The 17,811-nt window shown below is 45.0% G+C and overlaps 2 protein-coding genes across 2 annotated transcripts in view; both read right to left on the minus strand.

The window, feature by feature from the left end:
* Positions 1 to 2,574: 2,574 nt before the first annotated feature.
* The window catches only part of LOC148342160 (uncharacterized), a 393,910-nt gene continuing 378,673 nt past the window's right edge, over positions 2,575 to 17,811 (minus strand). The window contains exons 3-4 of the mRNA XM_088288086.1: positions 6,662 to 6,770; positions 2,575 to 2,686 (exon numbers count right to left, since the gene is read on the minus strand). Of these exons, the coding sequence (XP_088144212.1) occupies positions 2,575 to 2,686; positions 6,662 to 6,770 (221 nt within the window). The remainder of the gene's footprint in view (positions 2,687 to 6,661; positions 6,771 to 17,811) is intronic.
* The window catches only part of LOC148342161 (uncharacterized), a 37,675-nt gene continuing 27,759 nt past the window's right edge, over positions 7,896 to 17,811 (minus strand). Inside the window, exon 3 of the mRNA XM_088284900.1 lies at positions 7,896 to 7,911. Within this exon, the coding sequence (XP_088141026.1) occupies positions 7,896 to 7,911 (16 nt within the window). The remainder of the gene's footprint in view (positions 7,912 to 17,811) is intronic.

A 17,811-nucleotide genomic window follows, 5' to 3' on the forward strand; every position in this document is an offset into this window, starting at 1 on the left:
TAATGCCCGCTCCCCGTATTGTGAAACCTGCCCGGCAACACGAGCGAGCGGAATTCCGATTGGATTCAAAACTCTCACCTAAAAATACAACGCTCAGCTATAATATGACATCAATGTGAAGATTATGATCATTTTTTTTCATTGATTATGTTCGGCCAACAGAGAAGACCTTGAAGGCCCACCACTGAGTTACTTAATAGCCTAAATTAAACTTTACTTTCATCAATAGAGTTAAAGTTATGCTTTATTGTAGGATTTATGTAATTAATAGCCTTTGATGGACTTTAGTGTACTTAATGTAAACGGGTAACGCTGAAAAAACAAAACAGACAGCAATTCAAGTTTAAACCCATATACGTGAAATGCGCTTTAGAAATAAAGTATATTTTTGCACACATTACACCGACATTGAGTTACTTCAGATCGACGCTGACCTCAATGATGAAGAGAGCCAATGAAAAATCGCAACCCAAAACACAAGCAAACAGGAAAAAGTGACAAAGGAGAGAGCTGGCGAAGTAAAGAGTGTGAAACAGGTGAGAAACCCAACAACATTTTATGTTTGTATTTCCATACGTTGTAATTTATGGATGGTAATAATTCTTCATTTCTACTTCTAACATAGTGCAACTGTTGTTTTTTGGGGGAACTTCTGGCATCAGCTAATTTGACACCAATACAATCTTTTTCCAACCACCAGAGTGTCTCAGAAGTTTTTTTATATCACCACTCCAGCCTTGCTTGTCGACCTGTCCGGAGGGAAGCGGGGCCAGACCCGCACATCAACAACAATAATATACCACAAATGTTAAAAGTCGTTGTTTATTAAACAGTCGATGGCGAGAAAACCCGTCTTCACTCATTCAAAACTGTGGAAAACATTGCCACCTATAGGCTAGAAAACGCAATTGCATTCTTTCAATTTGTCCCTCTCTCAAATAAATAGAAAAGCAGTTTTTCCATTTTTGCTAGTGTTACATTCTATTTTCGTAGTCGAAACAAAATTTTAAATTCAAGCTGTTTTGAGATGTTTCCTTCCTTGTTTCAGAAAACAAACAAGCTGTATTTCATTTGGGAATTTATTTTTTAAAATGAAACTCAAATAACCAGTCGTTTTTCCTTTGTTAATATCTGCTTCCAAATGTAATATAACTACTTTTCAACAAACACGTCCTTCACTAACTCATACATCATTTTTATGCCATTATGGGCGTGGTCTGGAATAGTTACTTCAACAGGCACTCGGTGTTACTCCTTTCGAGTTCAATCAAGGCTCAACTTTGTTCTTCGGTTTGAACAGATGTGATGTATTGATTGTAGTCGTTTCTCATTGAGAATGCAGTGGTGCCCCCTGGGTAACTTGTTGATGACGTAAGTTGTTGTTGAGCGCTGAATGAAAAATACTGTAACGTTGTATAATAAGTCAGGCCAATTTGTCCATCCATCCATTATTAAGCCAAAAACGGCTGCTGTTGGCCGCAACCACGCTGATCAGACCACAACCAAACACAACGACAACAACAGCGGGACAAAGACCAGGAACCTTCTCCAGGTGTCCCGCGAAGGGCTTCTTCATGGAGGAGCCCTGCGAATCCTGGCTACTACACTCAGACTCGCGTCGTGGGAGGCGCCCTTTTCCCTTATCGGAGCTGCATTGCCCGTCCTGCATCTCCGATCTCTTCTTCTTAGGGCGGGCGAACTCGACTGTGCCGCCTGTCGACGGGGGTTCCACAGGAGCTGCTCCGGCCTGTCCCGATATTCAATGGACATACAAGGCTTCGTCTGCATAATCTGTTTGGGCTCTCTCTGCCTGCACGGGTGGCACGGGCCAGTCGTAGCACCCCCACTTCATCTATAACTATCACCCCGTCATCTCTTGCCCCCAACTCTACGTCACCCATTCCCCCCGCTACTCCCACACGCGAGTCTTGCGCTTCTGAGGACTATCCTCAGGCGCCTCGAGTGATTTAACAACAACAACAACGACAACAACATAACGTTCACTCCCCTGCTGCCTTCACAGCCTCCACAGAAACGAGGAAAACACAGAACTCTTGAACTATTTACAAAGTCGTTACACTGCCCTCCCCTTTATCAAGAACCTCGTCCCGAGGGCGTCATTCAACAAAGTCACTGAGGTGACCCGGTGGTCTCCTCTGTCGCTGAGGCCGCCCCGAGGCCTGTCCGCTCGGAACAGCCAGTGTAGCATCAGGCGATGAGTCCTCAACAGTAGCTGCCCAGTGGGGGTGAGAGTGGAGGCACAATCCGCCGTCTTGGAGGGGTGGGAGTCGAAACCTGCTGTGAGTGTGTCCGCAACCCAGTGTGCTGCTGTGGAACGGCATCACCTCTATATATACAGTCTGTCTCTGTGGAGGGCTACCCGTCTGCCACCAGGTGGCAGCTGCACCCTATACACCACCTCTCCTATCCTCTCCAGCACGCCACACGGCCCCGCCCAGTGCCTGTCCAATTTAGGACACCTGCCCTTTTTCCTTTTTGGGCTGGACACCCAAACCAGGTCTCCAGCCTTAAAGTCCGTCCCTCTGGCCTTCATGTCATAATTCCTTTTCTGCCTTACACCTGCCTTCTGTAAATGGTCGCGAGCAAAGACACGTGCTGACTCCAACCTTTCTTGAAGTCTCCTGGCATACTCTGGTCCTGGTGGCTCGGCTGGTGTATCAGGGGTCTGCCAAAAGCCATTTCCACCGGTGTCCGTAGCTCACGCCCCAGCATGAGCACGGCAGGTGTACATGAAGTGGAATCCTGTACAGCGGACCTGTAGGCCCACAAAACCAGAGGGAGATGCCTGTCCCAATCTCGTTGGTGCTCCGCTATGAGAATTGCGAGTTGTTTTGCCAAGGTCCTATTAAAGCGCTCAATGAGCCCATAACTTTGAGGATGCAGAGGTGTTGTGCGCGTTTTCCTCGTGCCCAGTCGCTCACACATTGCAGTGAACACTCAAAGTTTCTCCCTTGGTCGCTGTGAATGACCTCAGCTGCCCCAAACCTTGTAAACATGCCTTCAACCAGCGCGTCTGCAACAGTCTCTGCTTCTTGGTCGGGGATGGCATATGCTTCTGGCCATTTCGGAAAATAGTCCAAAGCAGCTAGGACATAACGGTTGCCTTTGTCAGTGTGTGGAAATGGGCCCATTATGTCCACCGCAATCCTCTCCATAGGAGCGCCCACTGCTAGCTGTTGGAGGTGGGCACGAGACCGGCCTGGTGGGCCCTTGTGTGCTGTGCAGAGGTCACAACGGCGACAAAAGTCCTCAACATCTCGCCTTAGTTGGCCCCAATAGAAACTTTGCCGGAGTCTGCGAAGTGTTTTTGACACACCAAAGTGCCCTGCCCCTGCAGGCCCATGAGAAGCTTTCAACACAGCCTCTCTCAGAGCCCTGGGGATGACCACCTGCCATCTATCCTCCCGAGTAACAGGCTCCTTTCAAGCTCTCTGGAGCACCCCATCCTTGACCTGAAGAGTCCCAATCTTTGAATACAGTCCTTTAGTGGCAGGCGAGTGTCCAGCGACCTCCTCCCACTTAGGGTTTCGACCCGACTCAACCCACTGCAATACAGGTCGGAGGTCAACATCCTGTTGCTGCTGCTTCCTCTATTCAGGTGCCCCCACAACCTTGACCTCCTACATACGGGGTCGACATGATCATGTGCGGGACTTTGCTCATCACCACAAAGTTCCTTCTCTCGGGTCTCTCTCTTCTCGCAGAAGCGGCAGCCAGCAAGAGCACAAGGGCGTCGAGACATAGCGTCAGCGTTGGCATAGTGATTTCCAGCCCTGTGCTCAACTTGGAAGACACATGGTGCCAGTTCTTCAAGCCAGCGTGCAATCTGTCCTTCAGGCTCCTTAAAAGACAATAGCCACTGGAGTGCCGCATGGTCAGTGCGTACAGTGAAGGGTAAACAGGACAGATAATATCGAAAATGGCTAATGGCTCTCACAATTGCCAGCAGTTCCCTTCGTGTGACACAATAACGCCGTTCAGCCTTATTCAAGGTTTTGCTGAAGTATGCCACTACTCTCTTCCCGTCTGCCCCACTTGACTCAAAACCGTCCCTATTCCGACATTGCTGGCATCAGTGTCCAGGACAAACGGCAGGTTGGCGTCTGGGGGGACGAGAATGGGTGCCTCCGTCAGCACCTTCTTTAGCGAGCTGAAGGCTCGTCTGCACTCGGAAGTCCAGTCAAAATCAGTGTCCTTCCGCTGCAGGTGGAAAAGCGGTGCAGCTAGACATGAGAAACCCCGCACGAATCGCCTGTAATAGGATGCCAGCCCAAGGAAGCTCTTCAGTTCACGCGGGTTGCTGGGAGTAGGTCAGTCCCTCACGGCTCGCACTTTCTCCTCCAAAGTGCTAATGCCTTCCCTTCCAACTTTATGTCCCAGGAACTCAAGCTCTCTCCTCATGAAGCAGCACTCGTCAGGGTGAAGCTTCAGACCCGCAGTGGAAATTCTTTGTAAGACCTGGCGCAGGGCCTCCAAGGCTGCATGGAAAGAGTTCCCATGGACCAGGATGTCATCCAAATAGACCAAACATTCCTGTCGGGGGATGCCAGCCAGCACCTTGTCCATAAGCCGCTCGAAGGTAGCTGGAGCATTACACAGGCCGAAACAGAGAACTCGAAACTGCCACAACCCCCTGCCAGTACAGAAAGCAGTCTTTGGCCTGCCTTCCGGGCTGAGGGGCACCTGCCAATATCCACTGCGCACGTCTAATGAGGAGAACCAGGACGATCCATACACCAGATCCAGAGTCTCATCAATGCGGGGCAGTAGATAGGAGTCTTTCTTGGTCACGCTGTTTAAGGGTCTATAGTCCACACAGAACCTTTTCTTCACCGTCTTTTTTTTACCATGACAACCCCTGAGGCCCAAGGGCTGTCAGATGGCTCAATGATGCCAGCTTTCAGCATCTCGTCAATTGCGCTGTCCGCATCTGCCTGATGTGCAAGGGGAAGGCGGCGGGGGCGTGCTTTGATAGGTCGTGCATCCCCCGTGTCAATTTCGTGCTGCACCAAGTCTGTTCGGCCCACCTCCTCTTCTGTCAGCACAAAAATGTCCTTAAAGTCCCACAACAGTTGCCACAGCTCCTCCTGTTGCTTGGGTTCTAAATCATCACTGGTGCGCTTCTACACTTCACGCACTGCCGTTAATCTGTCCACTCCACCTGTCATGGACCACGGGGCCGGGGGAGAGGAATGCTCATCAATGTGGGCATCTGATGTGGGTGGATAAGTCATAGGAGCCAGCGGTTCATGGGTGGGATCAGACTCCTGCTGTGCAATGGCTGCGCTCGACGTCGGAAGGAATGACTTTTCAGGCTGTGTAGGGCGCACCATTTCAACTGTGGGGCGTCTGGGAAAAGCCAACGTGTTCCTCCCCAGGTCAAGGACGCACTGGGCTGTTCGTACAAAATCCAGTCCTATAATGCAGGGGTCGCGTACCGCGGCAACCCACATCCGAAAGTTCATGCATAGTCCCCCCACTTGGATAGTCACCACCCCCCTTCCAAGCATAGGGGTGAGCTTTGTTCTTTTTATAGTTCAACTTCTAGTTCAGTTTTTCACTTTTTCACACAGCGTAATGAAAGCCAGTTGAGCAAGTGGAACAAGTGATTTTATTGATGATTGTGGAAGGCACCGATTTCATAATCACAGTTTCTTCTCACAACTTTTCCATTAGGTACGATTAAAAACACAACTGAAAAGCATAATGTTAAAAAATGTTGTTCCAGGCAAAGGCAATTAATTTTATTGACATGTTTGATGTAAACACCAAAACAAATCATCACTCAGACACGTTGGTTCTTCTGGCACAGATCACATTGGCTTAATGTCAATAAAAAATCTTTGCAAAATTAAATTTATCATATTTCATTCAAAATCACATTTACATTTTACCACAAAGAGTCAGTCCCTTCAGTTTTTTTGGTCTTTTTTTTAAGCTTCATGGATCGCTGCTTTTCTCACCAGCACAATTGTGACTCTCAGCACCCTTTTTAGAAAAGAATTTTTTAGCACAAACGCTGCAACTGAATGGCTTGTCTCCACTGTGCGTTCTTGTGTGGCTTCGTAAATGTGACTTTACAGAAAAGCTTTTGCCACAAACTGAGCAGGAAAAAGGTTTTTCACCACTGTGTATTCTTGTGTGATTTGTTAAACTTGATTTTAGAGAAAAGTTTTTACCACAAACCAAGCAGGAAAATGTTTTTTCTCCAGTGTGTGTTCTTGTGTGGCGTGTTAAATCAAACTTTTGATAGAAGCTTTTGCCACAAACTGAGCAAGAAAAAGGGTTTTCTCCACTGTGCATTCTTGTGTGGATTGTTAAATAAAACCTTCGAGAGAAGCTTTTGCCACAAACCGAGCAGGAAAAAGGTTTTTCACCACTGTGTGTTTTTCTGTGCCCTTTTAAAGACAGCTTTGAAGTTAATGAGTCAGTGTGACATGCCCTTTCACCTATGGCTTGCCCATCATCGTCATCATCATCATCATTGTCATGAGCGTCTGATAATGTGTCCTCATGATGTGCTTGTGATGGTCCCCAGTGGTCTTCGTCACTTTCTGTTGTCACGTGATGACTTGAACTGCTTCTTGGAGGCTCCGCCCCTCTGTTGTCCTCACTCTCATCCTTGTTTGCATCTTCACACTTTATAGGGACAACGTTCACTGGTGACTTGTTGATCTCCTCCTCCTCCTTTTTGATGTGAGTCAAGTTTGGCTCCTCTTTCACAGAACGGAGATCGTTTTCACTGACGTCTGTCGGACACAGAAAGAAAAATTTGGTTTGGTCAAGTCAAACCTCAGGCGGCGACTTTGTCTTATATTGTTTCTACATGACTTGTGACTGCCGCACACGGAGCAATGCGTGCGACCCGGTGTTAAAGAAATTACGTTTGTCATGTCATCATGTTTCAAAACTATGCTTACAGGTTAATAGAAGGTCACAAAAACATGGACCTCTTAAACCGGAAAACGTGAGTTCAGTGGCAACAGATTTGTCTATGCTGGCAGTTTAGCAAGAAGCCCCTAAAACAGATGCACGTCTTGAACCGTGTTTGACAGGAAACCGTTTAGCTCGCATTTAACAGAAGTGTGACCCAAACATGTCTTGAAAGCTGAAACCGTTCGAACAACAGGAAGCGTGTGGACGGGTGTGATAAAGTCAAAGTGTGTCCATTCTGTATGAGTTTGCATATTCAAGTCTGCTTCAATAAAAAGCCACATGGGAGAAGAAATCTTTGGCTTTCACGTAAAGGGGGTTGTGACGTTCTCCATTTTTAAGCCCATAGTAAGCCAAAGATGCAGATGCATTCCTTGCAGCATGCGCTTGTTCACTGATGAGATCCGAGCAACCCTGGATGGATGCATTAAATGTATTTTAAATGTTTGGATGGGGTGAAACTACGCACATGTGCACAAAACAGTGCAGGGCCACCCGAGGTTCATTGACTCTCACCCGACCAAGACAGTACAAAGTTCATCAATAAATAAGACCAATATGTACTTGATTTTTAAAAAAATAATATTTTGTGTTTTATCCACTAAAATTGATCAACCGCCATTGATGTTTTCGCCGCAGTGTGCATATTTTTTAGAGTCAGGCAGAATTCCATCCATAAAGAATTGCTTGAAAAAGATATAAAAACCAGTAAAATGTAAAATAATAAGTTCAAATTTTAGACTGGAAAAACATGGAGTCGACCCCCCACTATGCATTCTTTTATGCACTGATTTCTAGTGATGGGTCCAACGACACCGAGGCCTCGATGCGCGCGCCGAGCTTCCAGGGCAAACCCCGTGTCGGTGCGTGTACCGCTTTAAGAAAGTCACGTGACCACTACCGGAATCGTGTCGACACGGCGGTCGCGCGCCAAACCGTGTTCATAGGGACGCGCATCTGTCAACAGGATGGACGCTCAAAACAAGCATCGAGTTATTGGCGCATTACTTTGCGTTAAATATCCACAAGATGGAAGACGTCACTGTTGATGCGCACTCAGAGGTGCAGCGCTATATGTCAGCAGGACACGTTGCACGTACGGAAGACCCGCTCTTATACTGGAAGTCCATGGAGGCAACGTTCCCTCACCTATTTATATTAGCCACACAGGCGTTGTGCACACCGGCCTCTTCAGTGCCTTGTGAGAGGATCTTCTCAAAGGCGGGGGAAATTGCCTCAAAAAAAGAAATAGACTGAATAACAAAACGCTGGAGAAACTAATTTTTTTAATAAAAATCTTTAATTACAATGAGTCCATTGTCATTCACAACACTTTTACTTGGGCATTCAGACAGATGTTCTCTTAATTTATCAACTGCGTCTCAAATATCAAAGATTTTTTTTATGAAATTGCGTGTATGTAAAAATAATGTGAAAGCAAATGCCTAATCAGAATCAGAAATCCCTTTGTCATTGTACTCAAGTGTGCAACGAGATTAGAGAGCTCCCCTCACCAGTGCAATACAACAATAATTCAGTTAAATATATAAATTAGATAAATAAGAGAATAATTAGTGCGATGGAAAGTAATACGAAATAGGATATATAAAAACACATCACGTCGCTAATCAATGGAATTGGATAAAATTAGTTTGACAGATCAGTGTCAGATGACCCTGTCAAATATTTCCTGCAAGTCCACCAGGTGTCAGTATTCAGCAACACACTGTCAACACAGTGTCAATACATTGTGTCACTGTGTCGAAACGATACAGGACGCCTCATCTACCCATCACTACTTCTTTCAATATTTGAGGATTATTTTTCTTTCAATATGTAGTATACTTTGTCTTTGAAGTGTGGGTCCTTGCTGCCTTCTGGAGAGGCAGCCGAGCAAGGCTGGATTGGTGATGGAAAAGAACTGGTTCGAGAAAGATTTTATTCTCGTCACATGCTGATGTCAAAAGAAGTCTCCCCAAAAACGTGTGCGTGTGTGCGCTCCTGCACATGTGAGCCCCCTCTCAGACATTCCCTTCTTTTGGGGAATGCCCAAATAGGACATGAATATCTAATTTCCCTTGTTTCATATGCAATTCCCATCACGCTAGTCTTCGGGATTTCCCTCCAAAAGTCCCCCAGAGGGAGAGCAGATGCGTCTCCCCGTTGATACGACCAGTCTACGAGTGACCACCTTAAATTAAATACCCTGGAAGGTCACTGACCTGGCGAGAGAATTGCCCCCACCATAAACAATGCTCAGGCCTATTTTCTCTCAGGGCAGTATCTGGTTACATCGGAACTTCAGAACCAAGACTGGTCACTCCTGTGAGCTTCAGTCCCTTCATAGTTTCATAAAGAGAATTACTTCCCATATCTAAATTAGGCCATTTAAAAATACACGACTTTTTTTTTTTCATTTATTTCAATTCATATTTAAGCTTGCTTCTGTAATAATACAATATTTATTAAATTATTTTAATATGTAAAATTATCAACAATTTAAACCTTTTTATTTCACACTTGAATATTTCTTAACATATTTGTTCATTTAAATTTGGATGCAATTTAAATTATTCCATCCATCCAGCCTTTTTCTGCCGCTCATCCAGGGTCGGGTTATTGAATTAATTTTTTAGTATTTTTTACAATTCAAAATTTATTTCAAGATCAGGACTCTTCTCAATGAGTTCAATATTTCTAAAATGTTTCTATATTTGTTATTAATTGAATTAAGTCTGTATGTGGTTTCCAATTTTAATATTTCCCTATTTCATTATATATCTAATCCAATGTATAAAAAATATAATAGAGCATGAAAAAAAATATTTGGTATATTTGACAAATGATTTAAGTTTTTCCGAAGTGAGATTCTGCTTAGCAACAAACCCCAAATGCTTGATAGAGCTCAACCTAGAAAGTGGTTTTAGCTCGTCAGAAATTTATTCAGAAAGCGAAATATTAAATATATCTGAGGGGATATTTGAAGAGTTTGAATTTTGTTCAATGGACCATACACATACGAGCCAGCCTAACACAGCGAGAAAACCAGCGCTGACTCCAGTCGCCATCAAGTTGCCAACTCCTGACATTCCAAAACCTTTGAGAGAAACTGAGACGATTTGCGTTTCTCGGTCTGGTTTTTTTTATCGTTCAACTTCTCTATCTGTTTTTAACCTTTTCACACAGCGTAATGAAAGCCAGTTGAGCAAGTGGAACAAGTGATTTTATTGATGATTGTGGAAGGCACCGATTTCATAAGCACAGTTTCTTCTCACACCTTTTCCATTAGGTACGATTAAAAAGACAACTGAAAAGCATAATGTTAAAAAATGTTATTCCAGGCAAAGGCAATTAATTTTATTTACATGTTTTATGTAAACACAAAAAAAAATCATCACTCAGACACATTGGTTATTCTGGCACGGAACACATTGGCTTAATGTCAATAAAAGAGCTTTGCAAAATTACATTTTTCAAAATCACATTTACATCTTACCACAAAGAGTCAGTTCCTTCAGTTTTTTTTTGTCCATTTTTTAAGCTCCAAGGGTTGCTGCAATTCTCGCCAGCACAATTGTGTCTCTCAGCACCCGTTTTAGAAAAGAATTTTTTAGCACAAACGCTGCAACTGAATGGCTTGTCTCCACTGTGCGTTCTTGTGTGGTATCGTAAATGTGACTTTTCAGAGAAGCATTTCCCACAAACTGAGCAGGAAAAAGGTTTTTCACCACTGTGTGTTCTTGTGTGACTTGTTAAATATGATTTTAGAGAAAAGCTTTTACCACAAACCAAACAGGAAAATGGTTTTTCTCCAGTGTGTGATCTTGTGTGATTTATTAAATCAGACTTTCGAGAGCAACTCTTGCCACAAACTGAGCAGGAAAAAGGGTGTTCTCCACTGTGATTTCTTGTGTGTTCTGTTAAACTTGCCTTTCGAGAGAAGCATTTTCCACAAACTGAGCATGAAAAAGGGTTTTCTCCAGTGTGTAATCGAGTATGTGTTTTTAAATTCCACTTAAAAGAAAAGCTTTTGCCACAAACTGAGCAAGAAAAAGGGTTTTCTCCAGTGTGTGTTCTTGAGTGAATTATTAAATGAGACCTTCGAGAGAAACTCTTGCCACAAACTGAGCAGGAAAAAGGTTTTTCTCCACTGTGTGTTCTTGCGTGGCTTGTTAAATGTGTCTTTTGAGAGAAGCTTTTTCCACAAACTGAGCATGAAAAAGGTTTTTCTCCAGTGTGTGTTCTTGTGTGATTTGTTAAAAATGACTTTACATTAAAGCTTTTGCCACAAACTGAGCAGGAAAAAGGTTTTTCTCCACTGTGCTTTCTTGCGTGGCTTGTTAAATGCGACTTTTGAGAGAAGCTTTTTCCACAAACTGAGCATGAAAAAGGTTTTTCTCCAGTGTGTGTTCTTGTGTGACTTGTTAAACTTGAATTTTGAGAGAAGCATTTTCCACAAACTGAGCAGGAAAAAGATTTTTCAACACTGTGTCTTCTTGTGTGGATTTTTAATTGAAACTTTTGAGAGAAACTCTTGCCACAAACTGAGCAGGAAAAAGGTTTTTCTCCATTGTGCGTTCCTGTGTGCCTTACTAAATGAGACTTCCGAGAGAAGCTTTTGCCACAAACCGAGCAGGAAAAAGGTTTTTCACCACTGTGTGTTTTTCTGTGCCCTTTTAAAGACAGCTTTGAAGTGAATGAGTCAGTGTGACATGCCCTTTCACCTTTGGCTTGCCCATCATCATCATCATCATCATCATTAGTATCATCATCATTGTCATGGGCGTCTGATAATGTGTCCTCATTATGTGCTTGTGATGGCCCGCAGTGGTCTTCATCACCTTCTGTTGTCATGTGATGACTTGAGCTGCTGCTTGCAGGCTCCGCCCCTCTGTTGTCCTGACTCTCATCCTTGTTTTCATCTTCAGTCTTAAAAGGGACAACGTTCACTGGTGACTTGTTGATCTCCTCCTCCTCCTTCTCCTTTTTGATGTGAGTCAAGTCTGGCTCCTCTTTCACAGAACAGAGATCATTTTGTCTGACGTCTGCAGGACACAAAAAGACAAATTTGGTTTGGTCAAGTCAAAGCTCAGGCGGCGACTTTGTCTTATATTGTTTCTACCATGCTACCTTGACTTGTGCCCGCCGCACACGGAGCAATGCGTGCGACCCCATCTTGGACCGGACCATGGGGGCATTTCACAAAATTACGTCCTACGATGTAAACCTCCCTTTAGCAGCATAACTGTGATAAACGAGCATTTAAAAAGGAAGCACGTTGCGGCCGATGCCCGATTTCATTCCTGACATAGTCACAGACGTTTCTGGAAGCGAGCTGAAGTTAGCACACACAGGCTATTGTGTGCGCCTGATGGAACACCTGTTGCTGGACCCTAACTTATTGATGGGGGCCATCGCAGCATAATGTCATTGATAAAATAGGAATCCTTCAAGCGAAATATGTTTTCAAGTATTTCATTTTGCATTTATAGATAGTTTCATCGTGGGTACTTTTTGCTTCCATTATAATCTGGATCCCTAAAAGAATTAAAGGGGCCCTGGAATCAGAGTCGCTATTTATTGTATGATTTACGTTTGTTTTTTTTGACCCAAAATGATATTTATCCTGCGAGTAAGTTCAGACATCACCCTTTTTATTTTTATAAAATTTCTGTTTTGAAATAAATTTTAAAACAAAATTACGTTTGAAGAGTAAAGGTTCTTACGCATAAGCATTAAGCATTTATATATATATATATATATATATATGTATACACATATATATATATGTATGCACATATATATGTGTGTATATATATATATGGGCGGCACGGTGGCCTCACAGTGAGAGACATCAGCGTGCGTGGGTTCGATCCCGGCTCCGGCCATCCTGTGTGGAGTTTGCATGTTCTCCCCGTGCCTGCGTGGGTTTCCTCCGGGTACTCCGGTTTCCTCCCACATTCCAAAAACATGCATGGCAGGCCGATTGAACACTCTAAATTGCCCCTAGGTATGAGTGTGCGCGCGGATAGTTTTTTGTGTCTGTGTGCCCTGCAATTGGCTGGAAACCAGTTCAGGGTGTCCCCCGCCTCCTGCCCGCAGATAGCTGGGATAGGCTCCAGCACCCCCCCGCAACCCTAGTGAGGACAAGCGGTATAGCTAATGGATGGATGGATGGATGGATGGATTGATGGATATATATATATATATATATATATATATATATATAGATATATATATATATATATGTATATATATATGTATATATATATATATATATATATATATATATATATATATATATATATATATATATATATATATATGTATATACACACACACTTTTTTTTTATTGAAGGTGCAACGCGACTACACGGATTTTCAGTTTTCGCGGGTGGTCTCGGTCCCCATAAACCGCGATAACTGGGGGTTCACTGTATTTCGATTGCTGGCATTATTTTAAACACTTACGGGACCGAAGGTCAATTATTTAATTTAGCAGGTTCATATTTACTGAATATGTTCAACATTGATTGTTAAAGATGTGCTCTCAAAGTCCTTACTTTGTTACGTATGTTTATGATGTATTACTTTGTCACATGCTTGCTTATGATGTGCCGCCCCTTTCATCCCTTTTATCCTTTGTAGCCTCAGAATAAAATCACTTCTTCCACACTGTCAGACGAGACAGGTTGTGTGCAGTTATTCCTCTGTCAATACAGAAATTCTGGTTTGCTGATCCTGAAAATAGTTGGACGCGATACTACTGCTGCGTAGTACCACTCTGCCAACATTGATTAAACAAAAAGCATTTTTCAAATGTATGTAGAAGTACAGTGCATCGATAAGATTGACTGGGATTGTAGTCATGGTGTTTACTGATGCATTCATATGCTAAATTTATGACTTAGTTTAAATGTAAGATCTCAAACTTGCACACATAGTATTTTATGACCCACACTCTCATTCAGAACAGATTCAGTCTGCTCAGGTTAAACTGATGACAAACCAGATAGCACATCATGGACAAATACGACTAAACACATTCTCCACATAGGCCATAGAAGATTCAAACATATCAAGTTGGGCAGGGGAGGACGTCACCGGGACGCGATCAAGAACACCCAAAAACATAATCTGATCTGGGAAAACATACACCACACAATCTGTACACTGACGAGATTACAGGGGAATGTGAGCAGGAGAGACAGAGAGACTGCCGCCTGCCTGAGAAGGTCAGTCTTGGACGTGGAACGTGGGCCGGGCCGGGGGAAGGAGCAAGGAAGACCGATTCAACCTACATGACCCTTGACAAAGAAAACCTCCTAGAAAATGTGAGGCTGGGCTGAGATCAGCGCAACATTTTTCGATAGTACTCGTCCGAGTACAGTTTCTCGTCAGATTAAGAAAAAGCCGCCCAGAAATCTGTATTTGTACTATTTCCCAAACTCCAGAAATCGAAGAAACTAAAATATCAAAACTCCAATCAGTTGTTGTTGAGTCTTTATTTGGTTCTTTTCTTTTTGAGTGCAAAAAACGAACACGCTATGGAGTAAGTTTGGCTTTTAAGATTCATTTACGAAATGTTTCTGATTTTCTCGGTGGCTCAACTCCAACAGTGGAGATAAAAATACACTACATCTGTCAGCATAGTTTTGAAACACGATGACATGACATACAAAATTTTTTTAACAACATATAAAAACCGGAATAAGTAAAATGTTAAATATTCAGTTCAAATTTTAAACTGAGAAAAAAAACACGGAGTTTATCCCCCACTAATGGTTATTCTTTGGCATTTATTTTCTGGACTGATTTCATTTGGCATAAACAAATGTTCAGCAAACCGGCAAGTAAACGGCAATATTTAAAAATAAAACGGCAATAACCTTGAACGATTGTCCCAAACAACTTAATGTTGTGATGCATATTTTTAACGATAAAAAGTCGTTCTTTACAAAGCAAATGAGAGTTAGACGTGTACAAACCTGCTTCGTTCTCTTCTTTTATTCCACAAAGTTCCACTTTATACTTGGGTGTCGTTCTTTCACACATTTTCAAACGTCAATCTCAACAAATCCGCACTTGGTCTCTGCTTGGCGATAACTCGTGTGCTTCTCTTTGGTCGACGAGACGAATGAAAGAGCGACGGTCTTCAAAGTCGCACAGAAAGGACTTCCTGTTCGTCACGAAAGCGGAAGAACAGGACACACCCCGCTGTGATATGATTGGCTGCTGGCTGTGTCGAGCACTGTCACCAACTCACCGAAAGATGTCGCCATTTGCAATGCAAATCATTGGGAAAAACGTACGATTTGAACCGTATGCACATGAACAAACATTTTAGTTCCCAAATATGAACTTGAGAGATGTATTGAATTTTATTTTTGTTGCTGATTTTGTTAAAACATCTGACACCATGTTGTTGGTTGGATAGTATTCCAAATGTATTTCCCTATTTTTAACAGTTGACATGATAAAGTGATACTTTATGTCAACATATTTGCACTTTTTACAGGGTTTTTCGCCAGGTTGTGATGTGACTGCGAATTTTAAATGAAAATATGTCACTGTTTTATTACTTTGTGGCAGTTGAAATGAGCACACACGACTGACTGTGAACACGTCTTTATTCCAAGACTGCCAACAACAGAATAAAACACAATCACAAATTCGCGCCAACAAACATTAACATGAATACGCCCCCAAACGGGATGCCTGCTGGGTGAGAGGCATGGTCCTAATGTCCGCCACACAGCCCCCCCCCCCGAACACCCAGAAGGTCGCTCAGAACAAAAACCTCACAGGGGGCTTCACCGGCCTGCCACAACGACTACGCAGGCCATCCTTTAGTGGTGCAGTTGAAACCCGGTGGGCAGGGGGGTCAGGCGAGACAGGAGCGGGAGCACGACACACAACGTCGTCGCGCGGAAGTGAGGGCGTGGACTTTGGAGGGCGACCGCGGCGAGGGACGTGGGCCGGCAACAGCACATCGCCTGCAACCAAATGAGCTGGTTTTAGCCTATCTACCGAGACGCACTCCCTTCGCCCACCCATATCAAGCACAAAACTCTTATCGCCGCGCTCCAGCACCCTAAACGGGCCGTCATACGGTGGCTGCAAGGGCGAGCGGTGGGCATCATGGCGCACAAAAACAAAACGGGCTGACATAAGCGCGGACGGCACGAATACCTTGGGAACACAGTGGTGAACCGGTGCAGGGCTCAGGGGCCCCCCCGACAAAAAGGAAAAGGGCGGAGCGTCCAAACCGTCTGGCAGAAATTCACCAGGTACGCGAAGCGGCTGACCGAGCACCAACTCAGCAGGAGCGGCGTTAAGATCCTCCTTCGGCGCTGAACGTAAGCCGAGCAAAATCCATGGCAGACGGTCGACCCAGTTACCGTCCGATAACGCAGCTCGCAGCGCAGCTTTAAGTGACCGGTGAAAACGTTCGCACAAACCGTTAGCCTGCGGATGGTAGGCAGTAGTGCGGTGCACGCGCACACCCAACGATACTGCCAAGGCTGACCAGAGCTCAGATACAAACTGGGGGCCCCTGTCCGAGGTGATATCGGACGGCGTGCCAAAACGCGCGACCCAGGACGACAGAAACGCACGGGCTATATCCACCGAGGTCGTGGAGGACAGAGGAACCGCCTCTGGCCACCTAGTCGTCCGGTCCACCATAGTGAGTAGGTGAGTAAAACCTTGCGAAGGGGGAAGGGGACCTACCAAGTCCACATGCACATGGTCGAACCTCCTGGCCGGAATCGGAAAAGGTTCAAGGCTCGACCTGGTGTGTCGGTGGACTTTGGCACGCAGACATGCTACACAGGCCGCTGCCCACATCCTGACGTCCTTACGAAGCCCGGGCCAGACAAACTTTGCCCCAACCAGCTTGACCGATGCACGGACGCCAGGGTGTGACAGGGAGTGGATCGAATCAAAAATCCGGCGACGCCATTCCAACGGAACTACAGGACGAGGGCGGCCCGTGGACACATCGCAGAGGAGAGCAGTGCCACCGCCCCGCAACACCACCTCCTCAAGCCTAAGAGCCGTACTCACTGCCTTGAGGTTGCGGATGTCAGGATCAACGGACTGGTCGGCAGCCATTTCCGAAAAATCAACCCCGAGCTGGACTGGACACACGATCGCGCGCGATAAACAATCAGCTACAGGGTTACACTTACCGGCCACGTGCCGAACGTCCGTCGTAAACTCTGAAACGGCCGCCAAGTGCCGCTGCTGACGGGCCGACCATGGTTCAGTAACCTTTGACATCGCAAACGTAAGTGGCTTATGATCCACGTAAGCCGTGAAACGGCGTCCTTCAAGAAGGAAGCGAAAGTGGCGCGTCGCAAGGTACAAAGCCAACAACTCTCGGTCGAAAACACTATACTTGCGTTCGTTATCCCGCAGCTTACGACTGAAAAACGCAAGAGGCTGCTGTGGCGGACATTAGGACCATGCCTCTCACCCAGCAGGCATCCCGTTTGGGGGCGTATTCATGTTAATGTTTGTTGGCGCGAATTTGTGATTGTGTGTTATTCTGTTGTTGGCAGTCTTGGAATAAAGACGTGTTCACAGTCAGTCGTGTGTGCTCATTTCAACTGCCACATTGGTGACCCCGACGCTGAGTATGTTTCAAGTCGTAGATGAAGAGGTGTCTTCCTCGGCCATGCCGCCCCAACTCCCTCATCTTGCAGCCGTCACCGCTACCGTGAGGCTACCGGAGTTCTGGCAGAGCGATCCGGCTTCGTGGTTCCAGCATGTGGAAGCGCTTTTCCACCTTCGTGGAATCACCTCCGATGACCCGAAGTACTACATGGTCGTGGCGTCCCTCAACCAACTGAC

Source organism: Idiotropiscis lumnitzeri, chromosome 2, assembly GCF_059441095.1.
Source record: "Idiotropiscis lumnitzeri isolate Australia: NSW breed Sydney's pygmy pipehorse chromosome 2, RoL_Ilum_1.0, whole genome shotgun sequence".
In the NCBI taxonomy this organism is placed as follows: domain Eukaryota; kingdom Metazoa; phylum Chordata; class Actinopteri; order Syngnathiformes; family Syngnathidae; genus Idiotropiscis; species Idiotropiscis lumnitzeri.